General features: G+C 30.0%; 4 protein-coding genes across 8 annotated transcripts; 3 read left to right on the top strand and 1 right to left on the bottom strand.

Moving 5' to 3' along the window:
* The first annotated feature begins 1399 nt into the window (after positions 1–1399).
* LOC101494416 (uncharacterized) lies at positions 1400–3734 on the top strand. The gene is made up of 4 exons (XM_004489274.4): positions 1400–1549; positions 1741–1773; positions 2531–2795; positions 3350–3734. Exons 1-4 carry the CDS (start codon positions 1484–1486, stop codon positions 3532–3534), a joined length of 549 nt encoding a protein of 182 aa, XP_004489331.1. The 5' UTR covers positions 1400–1483; the 3' UTR covers positions 3535–3734.
* A 1907-nt stretch (positions 3735–5641) lies between these two features.
* Positions 5642–9430, top strand: LOC101495388 (senescence-associated carboxylesterase 101). 2 transcript variants are annotated; one of them, XM_004489277.3, is made up of 4 exons: positions 5642–5782; positions 6543–6897; positions 7560–8102; positions 8538–9430. In XM_004489277.3, exons 1-4 carry the CDS (start codon positions 5766–5768, stop codon positions 9372–9374), a joined length of 1752 nt encoding a protein of 583 aa, XP_004489334.1. In that variant the 5' UTR covers positions 5642–5765; the 3' UTR covers positions 9375–9430. The 2 variants fall into 2 exon arrangements, with proteins under 2 accessions (XP_004489334.1, XP_012568102.1); XM_012712648.3 differs by having other exon boundaries at positions 8541–9430.
* A 120-nt stretch (positions 9431–9550) lies between these two features.
* LOC101495059 (snRNA-activating protein complex subunit) lies at positions 9551–15106 on the bottom strand. Of its 4 annotated transcripts, none has more exons than XM_012712652.3 (13): positions 14877–15105; positions 13713–13784; positions 13474–13595; positions 13340–13389; positions 13190–13256; positions 13048–13100; positions 12639–12693; positions 12109–12197; positions 11943–12030; positions 11229–11324; positions 10981–11106; positions 10644–10904; positions 9551–10075 (listed from the first exon to the last, which is right to left on the bottom strand). In XM_012712652.3, exons 3-13 carry the CDS (start codon positions 13531–13533, stop codon positions 9791–9793), a joined length of 1230 nt encoding a protein of 409 aa, XP_012568106.1. In that variant the 5' UTR covers positions 13534–13595; positions 13713–13784; positions 14877–15105; the 3' UTR covers positions 9551–9790. The 4 variants fall into 4 exon arrangements, with proteins under 4 accessions (XP_012568106.1, XP_012568105.1, XP_004489333.1 ...); XM_012712651.3 differs by having other exon boundaries at positions 13713–13874; XM_004489276.4 differs by having other exon boundaries at positions 13474–13784; positions 14877–15106.
* Positions 15107–15228: 122 nt separating this feature from the next.
* On the top strand, positions 15229–18871 carry LOC101494733 (senescence-associated carboxylesterase 101-like). Its single transcript, XM_004489275.4, has 4 exons — positions 15229–15395; positions 15519–15873; positions 17023–17562; positions 17733–18871. The coding sequence occupies exons 1-4, from the start codon at positions 15379–15381 to the stop codon at positions 18552–18554; spliced, it is 1734 nt and encodes a 577-aa protein (XP_004489332.1). The 5' UTR covers positions 15229–15378; the 3' UTR covers positions 18555–18871.

Raw genomic sequence — 18871 nt, forward strand, 5'->3', positions numbered from 1 at the left:
GAAAAGATGAACCTACTCCCAATAACAAGAGTTTTTTCTCTCCCATAAGCATGGGGAATCCTATGGTATCATTGTCAACTTGCTCAGAAAATATTGGCAACTAGGCATCTTAAAATTAATCAACCGTGTTTTATTTTTTATTTTTTATTTTTTACAGATGAGATAGAATAATAAGAAACTCATATACAACTTCAATATAAATTAAGATGTGATATTTAATATAATAATATTATATTTATCAATTGAATTAAAATTTAAGACAAATAAAATGTGTTTCTATTGCCGTATTGAATGAATATATATATACTAAAATAAAGCATAAATCAAAATAAATAAAAATTAATAACAATTTTGTTGTATTTAATTTAACAATAATACATCTTAAAAATTATTTATTTAATTTAAATTTTATTCTTTATTTAATTTTTAATTATTGAGCATAATTTAGAGAATAAATTTAATATTTTTTAAGATTAAATAAAATTTATTACTTTTTTTAACATAAGTAATTTTATTTATAATTTATTATAAAAGGTGTATATAACTTTTTTTTATTAGATGAAATAATGAAAGAATATATATATATATATAATTATAAAATTTTAAATTGAAAATATAATATCTAATTTAATAATTTTAACATGTTACGGTTTTCAGATATAACATATATAAGTTTATAAATACATAGCTGTGTTTTAGTTTTGTAATGATATTCTCTAGCTGACATGGTGAAGAAAGAATGGAGGAAAAGCAAAGGAAGTATATTAATTTGCGATCTCTGCAACCCATTTGATGCTGTTTTTATTTCGTCATAAAGTTGACTTAGAAAAAAGGATAAAAATCATCAGTATGGTGACAACTTTGATTTGGCCCTTAGTGTCCTTAAACTATGACCTGTCAACACACTTGCATTTGCATACTTCCTACATTGTTCCACAAACTCATTACTCTTTTTTGGTACGTCACATATTCATAATATGTGAATAAAGAAAAATAAAAATAATTTTTAATGTAGAACCGACCTAATTAATGTCTTACACCAAATTCAAGTTTTCAAGCAGCTCTTCAACTGCCATTCGTTGATTTCATGAAATCAAACCAAGTTAGACATGTCATCATGGGTTCTAATTTCTAACATACATCTTACGTAAATGTATGGTCCCAATTATAATTCTAAAAGACATGTCTTGTGTTCAACACTTCAATTTCAATAACATAGTATATAGATTAGTGGCAACTCACACTCTTATGAGAAACTAGATATTCTACTTTAATAGACACAATGTTAAGAGTCACGTGGGTAGAAGCTGTATACACCTAAACATTTTCTTGTTCTTGTTGTACTATATGTACATTAAATTATTAATTAATGTACCTAACTTTTTCTTTTCTTTTCTCACTCCCCAACCTTGACCTTTATATAAATCAAGGTCTAGTAGTTTCTTCAAGTAACACTCACTAGATTGCTCTTCACTTCTTATCCATGCTCCATAAAATGGTTTCCAAATCCATTTTTCTTCTTGGCATTTTTCTTGTAGTGGCCACTAAGGTATAATCTTTATTTTAGTTTTCACTAACTTTCTCATTAGCACATATATAACCACAAAAAGGTGGTGAAAAATATATAATTGATTTAGATTTTTTTTCACTTGAATATACCAATTATTTTCATGATTAAGTGTTTTATTTAACTTGAATTTTATAACACCTTTTATTTTAATATAATATCTTTATTTGTAGGTTTTTTCTTATGATGAAGATCTCAAGATTGTGGTATGTTGTTAACATGTACAAAATTTCCCTTTCTATTTTTGTATGATTCCCTCTAAACATCCTTATCAGAAATTCCTTTAATAAGTTATATTGTCACTATCTAGAAGATTTTATTATCTTTTTAAATATATAATATTAATAGTGGTAATGTGGTATAATCTAGCTTATTATACATTTCTTTAAATAAAAAACTTTATTGCAATTTTTCTATTAAACAACAGATCAACAACTCTGTTTTTCTAGCCCTGTTTTTAGTATTGAACATGCTTATTAAATATTTTTTCCAAGTGATATGCTCAATAATGCCTTCTTATATAGAAGAAAATGAAGTGGATAAATATGGTTAAAATTAAAAAAGACTAATGAAATAAAAAGAGTAATTAATTAACATGGTTTAAATATAGCACACCATTATTCAATTTCACAACTCAACATGGTACATTGATATTTTTTAGCCACAATTACTCCTTTTTTAATTTTTTATATTTTGTTTTTCTTACATTTCCCCACCATAGATAATAAACAAGGAGAATATAAGATGATATATGTTTTTTTTTACTAATAATATGATATATTATATCCATCAAACTAAATAGACTTTATTAAATGGATGTTTGAATTCACAATGAATTCATTAAAATCATAATAAGACAAAACAAAAAATTCACCGTCAATCAAAATATCAACAAAATGTTTAGAAGTTAATATTTTTCTTGTTTAAAAAGCTAGAAAATTAAAAATGTGGCATTTGGTGCAGGTGAACTATGCAATAAAAGCACCAACTCCTGTGGTGACAATTCCCACACCCCCTTCTCAAGGGAATGCACCCCCAACTCCTCCTATTGTGAAGGCACCTTCTCCTCCCCCAATAGTGAAAACACCACCTTATCAATCACCACCTATTGTTAAGGCACCAACTCCACCACCTTATGTCAAGGTACCTCCACCTCCACAACCACCAATAGTGAATCCCCCTTTGGCTCCAACTCCACCACCAACTCCAATAGTGAAATCATTGAAGGGTAAGTGATTTCTCATTTTTATGTTCAATATGTGACTTTTTTTTAAAATTTCTAAAAAGATTTATTTCTATTAAATCAGATTGGCACAAATTTTAAATGGGATTGGTTCAATAATTTTTTATTTATTTTTACATTTTTTTTGTGTTTTCTTTTTTATAAACTATAATCTATAAATCACACTAGTTTGATCTCTAACTCAATTTTTAAAATATTAATTTTATATAGACCTTCAATTATAGTTTACTATTGTGTCATGTTATAATATTATTTTTATAAATATCAATGTTAATATCTATATAGTAAAATATAATTAAATGTTTTTATTTATTCTTTTTACTCTTTCAATACATTTTTGTACTCAACTCTTTCAATACATTTTGTACTAAACTCTTTCAATACATAGAAGTTGAATAATAACACTTACACATATGTCTAATCATATTTCCATTTTATTATATGATAAAGTTATTTCTTAAATTCACGTATATATTGTGGTAACATATTAGTGAGAGGTGATGAATTAATAATACTTGTAATTTTTATTTTGTCGGCAGATTGCATTCCACTGTGTGGTTATAGATGCCAATTGCATTCAAGGAAGAATTTATGCTTGAGAGCATGCATGACATGTTGTGACCGTTGCAAATGTGTCCCTCCAGGAACTTATGGCAACAGAGAAAAATGTGGCAAATGCTACACTGATATGTTGACTCATGGCAACAAATTTAAGTGTCCATAGATACATATACATCTATCTAGTTAATGGTTCCTAAGCTTTTGTAATACTAATAATTAATTATGCTTGAAATGTTGTTATGTGGTTTAAATTTGCTGGTTTATTAAATAACTTAAGTGACCAGCATTACATTAATATTCAAGTTACTATGTTGTTAAATCAATTAATTACTATATGACTAGTTCAACATGGTTTGTGTTGTCTATGTGATCCAGGAATTTATAATGAAAATAAATGGTATTTAACATGGAAGTACATTTTCCTATTTGAAATTCAGGACCATAATATATGAAAATGACATTGATAAATTTAATTCGAATTTTTGGGAATTAGGAAGAAAAAAAGAATTTGAGATCTTATAAAGTGGGTGTGATACTCTTGTTTGGTACTTTTGTTGACATGGATTTATTCATGGGGTCACTCATATAAATCATGCCATCTACCTCTGTCAGATTGGCTTCAATAAAGTCCAACTAATACATTGGAGAACAAATTTTTTCACATTGATTGAAAGGTATGTTAAAGAAAGATAAGGGTAGGAGTAGGGCCTGGCTAGTGCCATGTACTACATAGTAAATTAAAGTATATACATTTCAAAAGAAATATTGATATTTTATCTTTTTAAAATTATGTAATAAAAAATTAAAACATAGCTTAATGGGGATTTTTTTTCTTGGTTTTGAATTTTTCCTTTTAATTAAACCACTTTAAAAAATATATATTAAAATATTATACTTTTTGAGGCAGTATAAAGTCACATCTTTAAGATATATTCATATGAAATAAATTTTTATTTTGCATTAGTAGAATGTTGTATCTTAAAAATGTGACTAAGTATTAGACTATTTCTTTTTTAATTTTAAATAATGAGAAGTATTTAACAAATTATTATAAGCTAAAAACTAAATATTAATAATTAAACCAAAATATACTTAAATGTTAAAAAAATATATATACATTCAGATTAATAAAATATTTATTTTAATTTAATGTCTATAGTCATCTAAATGTCTCAGATTTAGTAGGTCGTCGATCACGTTGATGTCTTTGAATGACTTAAATTTGTTCTAGTTTGTCTTCATTTTCTTTATTTTTCTCATCGTCGTCCTCAACTATTGGTGTGTGGAACCCAAAGTCTTGATAACTTACATGTACATTAGAGCTACTCTTACTTTTCTCTCTAAAATTTGGCAATTCGGGGTAATATATAGAATCAAACAAATTATTGATTGACTCAGGAGTTGTGCATTGACTTCCAACAAATTATAAAAACTTGAGTTCTATAGAGAGATCGGGAGTTTGCATGTCAAACATTGAGGAGACATAATATGAAATCGATATTTCTATAGGAATATGTAGATACAGTGGTGGTGAACCATAGTATAAAATATATAGATCTACATAGAATATGTAGGTGCAACAGTGGTGGACCATAATATAGAATAGATGATTCTGCTCGTTGAAGCATGAGTTGTTGTTGTTGGTATTTAAGTGTATTTCGGCTTAATTATTAATATATTTTTAGTTTTTAATAATTTGTTTAATACTTATCATTATTTAATTTTTTTTAAAAATGGTTTAACACATTTTCGCAATCTAGCGATGCCATCTTCTACTTATGTAAAATATGGATTCTCTTCATATGGTTGCATCTTGAAGATGTAAAATCATACTTATTCTATAATATTTTAATTATTTTTTTAAAGATGTATTTTAAATTTTTTATGAGAAAATAAAGATATTCAAGAAAAAAAATACAATTAAGGGATATTTTTCAGAATATTAATCAATATTAATAATTCATTTGAGTTGATCAATTCACATGATATATATTAAAATTAAAATTTAATAGAGCACTTAAGCGATTTGCTATATCTAATTCTTTTTTGTATTAAAAAAGGACCAAAGTCTTGACGCGTTTGTATGTTACAAGAAAGGTTGACGCGTTTGTTGACTTTGCTATACATAATATTCCTTCGTAATTTCTTTTCTTATTTTTTTTATAAAAAACTCATTGGTAATTTCTTTGTTAGTATGGTTTTAAAACATTTCCTATACCTTTCCTATGAGTTTCCTTTGTTTCTCCCAAAAAGACTTTTCACTCACTATTTATTTATTTATTTATTATGTATTTATTTATTTATATATATAAACAACACATATACCATCACAATTTACAACCTTCTATTTTTCCATAACTTGCTTCTTCTTCTCTGCCTACTAAATTATCCACAATGGTCCAATCTCAACTGTAAGTCATGAATTGCTCTCTTTTGTTTTCATTTTTTTAATCTTAATTTGTTGGGTTTTGCTTGTTTTACATGAAAATTTTATTAAAGAAAAATAAATGTAAATTCATTAAATAAATATAAATTTGTGATGTATTTTTCGTCTTTACAAATAATAGTATACAAGATTTTACTTTTAATTAATTTCTGAAATTTTGTTTTAAAACTTGCAATATAAGAAATTTTTATTTGATCATTAATATTGTTTTGTTTTAGTATTTGTAATAATTTTTCAGCTTTAAATTAATCTTTATATAGTTCCGAAAGACTAAAATTAATATATAGTTCATATATTATACGAAGACTAAAAAAAACGACATAGATTGCTAGCAAATTTTGATATATTTAAACTACAAAAAAAGAAGAGACTGAATATTTACGTATGAATTTTGATATATTTAAGTTACAAATATAGAGTATTATCTTTTGCTGGATTATTTTGGAGAAATGTATTTGGACCAATACTTAGTAGTTGATGTGCAATGTGTATGAATCAATGTTCTATACTTCAAAATACTAAATTTGATTCCCATTTATTTAAAAAATGTGAAACCATCGTGGTATATAGATATAGTTGAGATACAATTTGATTTTTTTTTTCTCTCTTAATCGTAGCATTAGTTATAAATGGTGTAATTTTATAAGATATTAAAATACGATAGTTTTTAATTTTTTAATTTAAAATATCGTTCTCTAATATTTTGTGTTCCTTTTTGGTTTTAGATTTAGCAGCGGAATAGAGCTTGCACCTTTTGTGACAAATTCTAATCTTCTTCGAAGAACATGGAAAGTTATCACATCTCATCACGAAGATGTTGTTTGTAATGTTGGTGTGGGACTATCATGGAAAATTTATAAAGAACCAAATAGTGATGTTACAATTATAGCATTTGAGGCTATCCCATCAAATTCTCTCAATCTTCAAGATGAATTGGTTTCATCTACTAAACTCAAGGAGAAAAATTTCCTACATTTTGAGTTTTTGTGTACCAAAAAAATTCCATTTTTTTCTCTTAACAATATTGTAGTTTCACTATTTTGTGAAAATTATCAAAAGCTTGATCAATTGAAGTCTGAGGTACAACTCTTCCTTTCTCTTGTCATTACTCTCACCCTCTTGTGATTTTGGTAAATGACAAATTATTTCTATGATCAAAGAAAAATTAAGACAATTTTCACATAAGCATTGTGTGTCTAAGTAGTTGTTCCGTTGAGTGATACTTAAAGATTTCCTTAACACTATAATTAAGATTTGTCTATAAAAAAGTGTTTCTCATTGTATATATTTATGCTTTTAGAAAATATTATTTTTAACTTATGTGAGCTTATTTTATGATAAAGCATATGCATAAGAGTTTAGATAATAAAATTTTTTGTCACATGTTTATAAATTATTTTTAATTTATTTTAATAAACTCTAGTAATAGCTTATTAGAAATGGTGTGTCTAGATTAAACCCAAAAAAAATATTTAAAATGGACCTTTACTCTTTTCAGTATAAAATGAATTTTATAGTAATAAAAACTAAAAATAAATATAATATGTTATTAAAATTTATTAAAAAAAACGAATACACCTTTAGGTCGGAAGTCCCATAAAAAACATAATACATTTTATTATATAAAAACATTTTACTACATTTTTTCTTTGAAGATAAATACAATCATAAGAATAGTGTGGATATTATTAAATATGATTTTGTTACTATTTTAACCCTTATAATTAACAATCCTAATGCAGATTAATAGCTGCCCTAAATTGATAATTACTGGACATGCTCTTGGAGGATCAATTGCTTCTCTCTTCACTTTATTACTATTAGATACCATTGACTCAAAAAAGAAAAAACCACTTTGCATCACTTTTGGTTCTCCACTAATTGGTGACAAAAGGTTACAAGAAGCAATATCACATAGTTCTACATGGAATTCTTGTTTTCTAAATGTTGTCTCTTGCAATGATCCACTTCCAAGGAAGTTCATCAAAGATCCTCACACTAGTAGTTCTTACATGCCCTTTGGAACATTTCTTATGTGTTATGATACATACTCTACTTGCTTTGAGAATCATGATTCCATTTTGGCACTTCTTGAGAATTCAATTCATGACCAAAATCAAGTGTTTCATTCAATAGAGTATGGAAATATTGTTGAAAGTCTCTATCACAAATCAATTTGTAAGGACATCGTCACAACACAAGCTCAAGACATGAATTTTTCTAATTCACTGCATGCAAGTATTTGCTTTCAGTTGGGTGCACTAGGATTGACACCATATATTCAGGTAAATCAATATCTTTTAGCAATATTACGTTTATGATCACGTTACGATACTTCATACAATGGAGAATGGAGAATTACAATTGCAATCATTGTTGCGTTGTAGTCATTAATACTAGAAAAAATTGAAATAGTTACGTAAATTTAAAAATAGAAAAAGACAAAAAGTTGTTTTAAATTTCATCGTTATCGTTATGTGTTATAGACTTTAAATTTGATAAACAATTTTTTTCTTTCTTTCTATTTCTAGTTATCGTAGTTGTTTCAACTTTTTGTAGCAAAAGATATCAAAATCCATGATATCAACTCTTAGTTCTTTAATTAACTTGATTTTTAACCAAAAATATTATTAGAGGTATTTTGTATGTAATTAGACAAGTAGTATTTGGTATGTCCAATCTTTATTTATTGACCTTTTTCTCTAAAAATGATTTTTCAGCAGCAAATAGACATTGATATCATTAATTTGATGAGAAAGATTGAGACCTTAGAGAAAAAAATCATTATCCAAAAGAGGGGAAAATTTGATCAATCTAGGAAATTGAATTTAGTGAAGATAGACATGGCTCAACTTGAATGGTACAAGAAAAACTCTAAAAATAGAAACATAGGATACTATGATAGCTACAAGAAAATGTACTTAACAAGTGACCATAATGTTGTTCAATTCCAAAAAAATCTCACAAACTATTGGAAAAAAATGGTTGAAGAATCATCATTGAAGCCTCAGCAAGAAGACATGTCTCTTCGTATTCGCTGGCTCTACGGCGGAACTACTTATAGGAGAATGGTTGAACCATTAGATATTGCTCAATACTATGTCAATGGTGGTAAAGACTATGTGACTAAAGCAAGATCTAGACACTACAAACAATTAGAGGATTGGCTTATAGAAGAAGCAACAACAACAAAAAGTGGATCAAACAAAGTAACTAGAGAAAATGTGGAATCAATTTTAACTCTAGATTCTTGCTTTTGGGCACATGTTGAAGAGGCTCTTATTTCATGCAAACAATTGAAAGGTGTAAAATTTAGTGTCATAGAAAAGGAAGATGCAAAAAGAAAATTGGTTGAATTTGAGAATTATGTTTACGGATTGCTCATGGAATATGCAGTGTCACCAGAGATTTTTCTTAGTGAGAGTAGCTATATGGAATGGTGGAATGACTATAAGGAAATTAAGGGAACTTCATATAGTTCATCACTCACACGTTTTATGAGCAATGCTTATAATTATAATGTGCAATATGTTAAAGGAACTTATAATTTTGGTTGAAAAATTGTAACCATCCTTGTGATTTAGCAATGTACAATGAAGTGGGACTTCTTTCACCTCACCACACACTTTTAAAGTTTTTGTGTCTTTACCTTTGTTGATTTTGGGTTGAGATCTTATAATTCTCATTTGTGTAGTGATATTGATAGTTGTTGCAAGTCTCCTTCCCAAAGAAATGTTGAAAGACTATCATGTACTTTTATTGCATTATTACATCCAAAAGACATGTTGTAACAAAGAATATTTTGAAATATGCATCTCCTAGTAGGCATCTGGCATAAAAAAAATATCAGCTGCTCCCTCAATATTTTACCTACCAAAGGTATATAATTCAATGCACAAAATGAATGAAATTCTTGTAAAAAGCTTGATCTTCAGTATAATGTCTGTAGGTGTGCCTCCAAGGCTAAGAGCAATTAATCATGGTTATAATCATACTCTATGAAGTCAGTATACAATGGAGAGCCATCCTCTGCCAAGTGAAGTAGGGAAAAACATTCATCACAAAAATAACAAGGGTTTTCTGGTGTCCATTTGTCATCTACCGTGACCTTTGTAGCTCTGAATATTTTGCAAACATGACATTTCTGAAAACGCATCTTCAGTTGAAAAGTGACTATTGGATAAACAGCCCGATTATGTACATCATCGACATGAATTAACCTCATATCTCGTATTACTAACGTATGGGTACAATCGCCCTGCAGGTGGACAGAGACACATCACATTCAACATATTCTGATTTATAATAAAACAGTTATCAATTTGGCCACATGAAACACCATCTTAGATGTAAATCCACGAACACAACCCTTTTCTAAAGAGAACTTAAATCTAGCATAAATTATGGTCCTTATGGATGCTAAATCATGCTCTTTAAAGGTAGTCTTTAGCACACATTAAAACAGAACAAAACAAAACTTATGGATTCTTTACTATGTTTGATGCATATTAAAAATAAAACAGAACACGACATAAAGTTAAAAATGTGAAATATTTTAGTTCCACCAAAAATGACGGAACCAAACAAAACAGTCCGAACAGGCACTGTACAATTACCATTCTATTCTTGCATCAAACAAGACTGAAGTTTTTTCCCTTTTCCCTTGAGAGACATTGTGCAATTGAAACATAGCAAAACCTCAACAAAACTTCCTTTTCAATTACAATAAGGCAAGTTTCTCATTTAAAACTAAGTTTAAAAGAAGAAAAAAAACATAAAAAAGGCAACAACCAAACAATAAAGCCGCGACAGAAAAAAGAGGGTACCTGATGACAATAAAGGTATCCAGCACCAAGTCGAAAGCTTAAGTCACAAAAGCGTATCTTTTGCATCTCAATAGATGAGAAACGAGGCATGTGTGATACAGATGCTTCCCCCACGACTGCCTTTTGTTTCAGCTGTAGTTCCCCATTTACAATACATTCCCATTTCTTCTGTGCCTCCTCCTTGGAGTTTCGAAGCCAATCCATTATGGGTTTGGTCAAATCAATAGCAGATGGATCCCTCAAATCAGTGTAAAATACATCCTGCAAAGAACTAGTTTTTCATTAAATTCAATGAAGAAATAATCATATTGTTACAAGAGGAAGTATAGGTGAATACCTCAATGAGAAAATAACCAGAAGGATCATGTTGCCCAGCTTTTTGCATAACCTGGTCTGTCGAGCAACAGATCTTGTCCCTCAATCCAGTTAAGGTCTGCGCACCATGAACTAGCAACTCTTGGGTCTACCCAAAAGAAAAAGAACAAAGAGGCTCTACGTGTTAATTTTGATGGTAGTTATCCAAGATTCATTTTCAAAATTAGGTATTGAATTTTATTTTCATTACATTGGCATCGCACTACATACCTTGACACCTTTTCGAACATTATGGTAAATCTCCACAGAGAGAAGAATTTCTTGATGCTGCACAGGTATGTGTTCCTGAAGGTCCACTGTGTCGACCTGCCAAATATTAAACCAGAACAATGATAGGGGATATGGACATGAAAAAAGAAGGGAAACGCATACAAGTGACACAACTTCAATACTGGTTTGAAAATATCACGTTATCACTACAAATGTATTTCAAGTTCTTCTATTGTGTTAATAAAGTTCAAGTTTGTTAGGATTAGAAGAACAACCATTTATTTAGAAGAAATAATAGCGCTATTATATTTAAAATATCATGGAAGTCCCATTACAAACTTTGCATTAAACCAACCTAAGTTAGTAGTTGAACACATTACACATGTGATTTGCACAAGGATACAAAAAGAAGAAATCAAATGCATCCCCAAAACCCTCAAATAATTCCTGATCTGATTTCTAATGTGTGTTTTTAGTTGGTTGTAGACTTCTTCACTTTGAGATAAAATTCAAACAAAGATTTAATCTAACTGAAAAAGGTATGTTGACATGCAATATAGAAAAGCAAAAGTGTAGAAGGCATACATAAAAGAGGCTGCAACACTTTAATAATTGCTTTAACTTATCTGAAAGTAGGATACAGCAGTAAAGTGTTTCAAATAGAACAGAATAAATGATATATGAAGCAATAATCAAATAAGAATTTCAGGCAACCTTTCTGACAGAACTTGTGGACCTAAGAGACATCATCCTTTCGGTTCTTACTGATTTGTCGGCAGAGTCATTCATCCTGCAAACAGGACTAAACAAAAGGACAAGACACCTGAATTAGATGTGTTATATACAATGGAATAATCACATAATTATTTACAATACTGACTCAAATGAATGAAGTCTGACTTCCGCCTTGTCTTCTTCCTGCTTCTGTTTGATTTTAACAATGTTCTCCACCTTTTCTATACAGTTATTCTGGAAATCAATCAAATATAAGAGAGACATAACCCCCAAAAAATACAAGGATGGATATAGATATAATTGTTTGATGAAACGTATAAAAAACTAAACAAGCTTTAAGAATTTTTCAATATCTGAATAAATGGATCAGGGCACACGTTCATCTCAAAGTCCAATGTGAAGCAGCTTCTAACAGTTAGCATTATCTGACTAACTTATTCTAACAACAAAGTAAAATTATATGCGACAACAAGTAAAGAAATGGTTATCGGGTGTGGACACACTTCACAAGCCTACTAAACTAACTTATACCCATTTGATTATGAGCTGATAAGATTTAACATTCCAATTGGAACATAAGACTTCATGTCTCAGGCTTTATAGTGAAGAGGGGAAGAAAATATAAACATCAAATATTTACATAGAAACATAAATGCTTTTAGAGAATTAACATACATCAAGAATGGAATTATTTGTTCCACTTCTCTTTCTCCTGTTCTTCTTCTGACACCTGCAACCAACAAGAATTTCTTTACTCCTTATGTTTACTGCAACAAGAAGTTGACTTGAGAATGTATGGGCAGTAACTCACTATTGCTAGGCTTGTGTATATGCATTTACACTAATGAATTCAGAACACGTGTAGCCCAACTATATAACTCCCTAACACACTATAAAAGTTTCACACATACATAATATTACTACTGTAATTCTAATCCATTCTCTATGGCCGAGACATTGTAGAACCTTGCACTGAATTAAATTCAACTAAATGTACGGGGAAGCAAGGAACTAAATTCCGCGTAGTAATAATCTGCGCATAAGATAAGAATAACAGAGAAAAAAAGGAGGGGAAGTGACTGACCCTGCATTAGGTTGGTTCAAAAGTGGTGGATGATTTTCGTTGTTCTCTCTACCCTGTAATAACAAATGGATTAAAGTGATAGATAAACATAAACCGAATTAAAATTAGAGAATTAAATACAAAATTGTCGGGAAGAGCATACCTCAAGAACTTGTTTCAAAGCCATGTCCATTAACTCATGCTCTGTAAATACTTTAAGGTCATTGACCCTGTAAAGATATGACAAAAATAGTGAACAAAGATAAATGTGGGCAGTGAGTTGTAGTAGAGAATATAGAGGAAGAGTGCATACAAAATATCATGATGAGAAGAAGAATCATGAGGTAACTCGGCTTCTAGATTCTGCATAAGGACAAATATAAAATAAAATTAAAAAAATGGAAGATTGAAGGAAATGGAAGAGAAAGCTGAGAGAGAAAGTGAAACCTGAAGTTCAGTTAGAAGAGAATCCTGAAAAAGAGGAACCCTGGTGACGGAGCCAACCATATTGGAGACGTAAATGGGTCCACCCCTCGGAATGGGGACTGAAGGATTGCATTCTCCTCCGTCTGCAATTGGAATTGAACATTCGAATTCATCCATTATTGTCGCTGGACGAATTGAATTGTGAATGAAAACACCAAATCACTGCACTGCACCGACTCTGACTTGTGTAAACTGCTCACCTCAAATAGAGTTGAGTCTCCAGCCTTCTACTATTTAGTGGTGCACACCACTCTCATCAAACAACCCAATTCCTAAATAGCATATCAAAATCCTCACATTAATCTATTTACTCAATTTTTTCAGCGGGGGCAGTATAGACTTTATACTAGCTGTGAATTTTCCTACGTAGATAGTAAAAGATAGAAATAGATAGATATTAGATAACACCAAACGAAAATACAAAAATAGCAACAAAAGAAACATATACTTCTAATCAAAGAAAACAAACCAAGTAGACAACCCAGGAACTTACGGAAACAGTTATTATGTGGCAAGTACTACACTGATATGTTGACTCGCGGCAACAAATCCAATTGTCCATAAATACATGTACACATATATCTAATGGCTCCTAAGCTTATCTAATAGTAATTATGGGTTTAAAATTGCTGGTTTATTAAATAACTTAGGGTCAGTTTGGCAAGGCCAAAAAACAAGCTTATAGTGGATAGCTTATAACATTAAAGCTAATAGCCCTGTTTGGTAACTGTTTTTTCTCACGAACTTATATCGTTTTTTTATAAGCTACTTGAAGTAGTGTTTGAGCTTATAGCTTATAGCGTTTCACTTTTTCTTCCTTTTTTACCCTGATTGTCTTAATTGAAATTTTTTAAATATTAATTAAAAATATATTTTTTACGTCATTTTATACTTTTCAGCTAGTTCAACGGCTGATTTTACCAAATACTTCAAATTAAATCAGCTATCCACTATTAACTAGCTTATCCCCTATCCGGTATAAGCTCATCAGCTATCAGCAAGGATAGCTAGCTTATTTACTATCAGCTATTTTCCCAAACAGAGCCTTAGTGACCAGCATCACATTATGGATGATACTATGTTGTAATCAATTATTAATAGTTCAACACAGTTTGTGTTGGCTAAGTGATCCAGGAATTTATAACAACAACTAACAATTCTTTGCTGAAGAGTATTCAAATATCAACAATCACGAAAACCCCCGAATTTTGAACATATAAAAACCCTAACAATAATTTCACACCACAATTATATTACTGATAGTCTCAATTGCATAACATATCAACCAATTTATCACAATTAGAATCATATATAAAAAAAAAAAATCACAAAAACTTAAACAGTGAAATTTTTAGATTCATTACCTTGCTGAGTTGCAGTTATGTTCACTGTTGGTGGCTTGGATTGCGCCACGGTGGATGGCCGAACAGAAGCAGTTGGCTTGGCGGAGTGAGGAAGAAAGAAACAGGTCGCAATCGCCAAAGAGAAGGAAGGAGGGAGATGGAATCGGTCGCGTGCGGCGATGGCGGCGACTGGAAAGCTGCCGTCGGCGAGCAGTAGATGATGGTGAAGATGAGAGAATATGGAGAGTATAATGTGAGTTTGAGTATAGGTTGCAAATCTTAGGGTTATATGTGTAATTTTTTAAAATTTAGGAAACTATCAAATTGGTTCTAATGAAAAATATAAAATTCGTCAATCATTGATAAAGTTTATTAGTAGAGAGGGTTTGGAATTTCCCTTAAAAAAAAGAGACCCACTTGTTGACTTTACCAAATAGTACCCTTCTTTGCAATTGCAAAGACTATAACACACAGCATCACATAAGCTTCTATACTTCAAGTTATTATTTATCTTTCAAGCACCATGATACAACTTAAACTGTAAGTACTATAATATTAAACCATTATTATTTTTTCTTTATTTGATTTATTTTTATTTTGACCAAAATTACATGAACTAGTAATTCATTTGCATAAATTTTATTTTATTTATTATGGTTTCAGATTTAGCAACGGAATTGAACTTTCATCTTTTGTGACAAGTTGTGAAATTCTAAAGAAATCATGGAGTGTTATCTCATCTAGTTATGAAGACATAGTTTCCAACGTTGGTTTTGGATTGTGTTGGAAAATTTATAAAGAACAAAGTTCTGATTTGACTATTATAGCCTTTGAAGCCACTTCAGATTTTTCTTTCAATTTTAAAAGTGATTTGGTTTCATCTTCTGATCTTAAAGGGAAGAATTTTCTCCACTTTGAGTTTTTGTGTTATAAGGGTAACACTTTTTTCTCTCTTAACAATGCTGCTGTTTCAATCTTTTGTGAAAATATTCAGAAGCTTGATCAGTTGAAATCTGAGGTACACTCCCCTTTTTTCTGTTTTGATTTATTTTCTGAGTTTTGATTCTAATTGAATTTTAAACTGAATTATATTAAAAAAAAAAAATCAATTTTGCTGCAAATCTAGTGCTTGTTGTGTAACTGGTCAAGGATTATTCAATGTTAATAACACTTTTTTGAATTGAATTTGAGCTGTTTAACTTTCCAATTTGTATTTGTTAATAGTTGATTAGGACTTTATGGTTGTTGAGAAGCTAGGAGGTTATTTGAGGTAGTTATTCTGTTATCTCCTTATAATCGAATGTAACCTCTTTGAGAGATATTATGTAAAACATATAAAAGGCTTGTAATTTGCTTCAATTGAGATAATTAGAATGATCATTTTTCCAATATGAGACTATTTTATATTTTCTAATAGTTCTCTAAGTCGATAATCATAGAAGAACTTTGCAGAATCCGTTCATAACAGTATTGATCACCAGAATATTAAACTGCTTAGCTTTGCAAATTACTATTTAAGAATAAAACAGACTGAAAAGCAAAATGTAAAGGGGGTTTTATTTTTACTCTTTGTTTTGCATAAAAGTAATGATGATGTCTGTATGTTCATGTTGCTGTTTTTATTTTACAAATCTAGTTGCCTTTCCATAAACCAGTGATTTAAAATATGCATATTTATATTACCTGAATAAGGTTTTTAGATTTAGTGTATGGATTTGCAGTGGGATTGATAACATCATAGTTAATCATTGTGATTTTGTAGACGCTATACTATGTAGTTGTTGGAAAATCATGACGATTCACCGTGAAACCTGTTGAGTTCAAATGTGAATGGTTAAATCTCGCATCGATTATGAATGAAAAAAATTATGAATATCTAAGAGAGGTGACCCATATAGCCACTGTCTTAAGGTTTTTGGTTGAAAAGTCGTGTCAAAGTCTCTTGAAATCCCGAAGCATTTAGTTCGTTGTTGCTTGTGTGACCCGGACTACCCAACAAAACAAAACATGCAATTGAAAGAGGTTTTTAAATTAATCTTGTAACAAATGTACTAATTATGTCTTCAAAATATTGTAAATCTTTTGGATGTTTGTTTATAGTTTCTCTGACTATATTGTTACTGGACAATCTCCAAATCCTAATCCTTATATAACAATCTTAATGCAGATTTTAAGTACCAATCCATTGACTCCATTGATTATTACTGGACAAGGTCTTGGAGGAACAATTGCATCTCTCTTCACAATATCACTATTAGATAACATTGGTTCAACAAAGAATAGACCACTATGCATCACATTTGGTTCACCCCTTATTGGTGACAAGAAATTACAACAATCAATATCACGTAGTTCAAATTGGAATTCTTGCTTTATAAACATTGTGTCATGCAAAGATTCTCTTCCAAGGCTATTCACCACAAATTACATGCCTTTAGGAACATTTATCTTTTGTTCTGATTTTGATTCTACTTGTTTTGAGAATCCTGATTCTAGTTTTGAAATTCTTGTTACGTTAAGCAAAATACACGTTCAAAATCGAGGATTTCGTTCGGTTGATTATGGAAATATAGTCGAAAATCTCAAACGTAAAGCGATTTGCAAGGATTTTTCTGGTTTGGTCGGAGATAAGACTCATTCAGATTCACTTGCAATTAGTATCAGATTGCAGTTGCAGCATGCATTAGGATTGACACCACCTATTCTGGTATGTAAATTTCTTCTATTTATTCTAAAATTTGACATTTATAACACTTAAGGATGAATTTAGAGAAGTTTATTTATGTTAACTTTAGACTCATAATTTATATCATACTACTAGTCCTAGTAAACTCAAAGTTTCTCTAACCTCATTTCTGAATTTAACTTTGGTTGCAGCAACGACATAACATTGATATCAATGTTCTTGAAACAAAGATAAAAAAACTAGAAGAAAGATTCATCTTTCAAAAGAGGATATCATTTGATCCATCAAAGAAATTGAATCAAATGAAAGGACACATGGCTCAACTTGAATGGTACAAAAAGGAAACAAAAAACCACCACATAGGTTACTATGATAGCTACAAAAACATGAACTCACCATTTGATCATGATGTTGTTGAGTTTCATAAAAAACTCACAATTTATTGGGAAAAAATGGTTGAAGAAGTTGAGATGAAACCTCAAAAAGAAGGCGCAGCTTTTTGCACGGTATGGCTCTACGGCGGAACTACTTATAGAAGAATGGTTGAGCCTCTAGTCATTGCTCAATACTATAAAGAAGGTGGTAGAGATTATGTGAATAAAAAAAGGTCTAAACATTTCAAACAATTGGAAGAATGGTTGAAAAAAGGTTCAAAAAATGATCAAAATGAATTAAATAGTACATGTAAGAAGAATGTGGAAGTTATTTTGACTATAGATTCTTGCTTTTGGGCACATGTTGAAGAGGCTATACTTGCATGCAAAGAGTTTAAGGTTATGAAAGACAAAGATGAGGCATTGAAGAAATTGGTTGAATTTGAGAACTATGTTTATGGATTGCTTAAGGATTATGCAGTGTCTCCTGAAATTTTTTTGAGGCAAAGTAGCTATATGCATTGGTGGAATGATTATAAAGGTATTAAGGGATCTTCATACACTTCAAAACTTGCTAACTTCATGAATGATGCTAGAAAGCTTAAACAATATGCCTTGGGAGTTTATGATTTTCCCTAAAGTATATGGTCTAATGAATAATAAAATGAAAATCGTATGTGTAAATAGATTTTTTTTTATCTGTAGATAAAATGGTAAATAAATTCACACACAACTGTAATGTTTTGAGTTCAAATTCAGGATATAGTATACAGCCTAACTAAATTAGCATGTAAGTTAAGTTAGGCGTTAGAGATTGTATTTTGTAAATAAATTAGAATTTCATTGCAACATTATGAAACTTTTTGGTATTGCCTTCGACAATTTTAAGCTAGGATTTTCCTTTTGAAACTTTTTGGTATTGTCTTTGGCAATTTTAAGCTAAGATTTTCCTTTTC

Source organism: Cicer arietinum, chromosome 2 (genome assembly GCF_000331145.2).
Source record: "Cicer arietinum cultivar CDC Frontier isolate Library 1 chromosome 2, Cicar.CDCFrontier_v2.0, whole genome shotgun sequence".
Lineage (NCBI taxonomy): Eukaryota > Viridiplantae > Streptophyta > Magnoliopsida > Fabales > Fabaceae > Cicer > Cicer arietinum.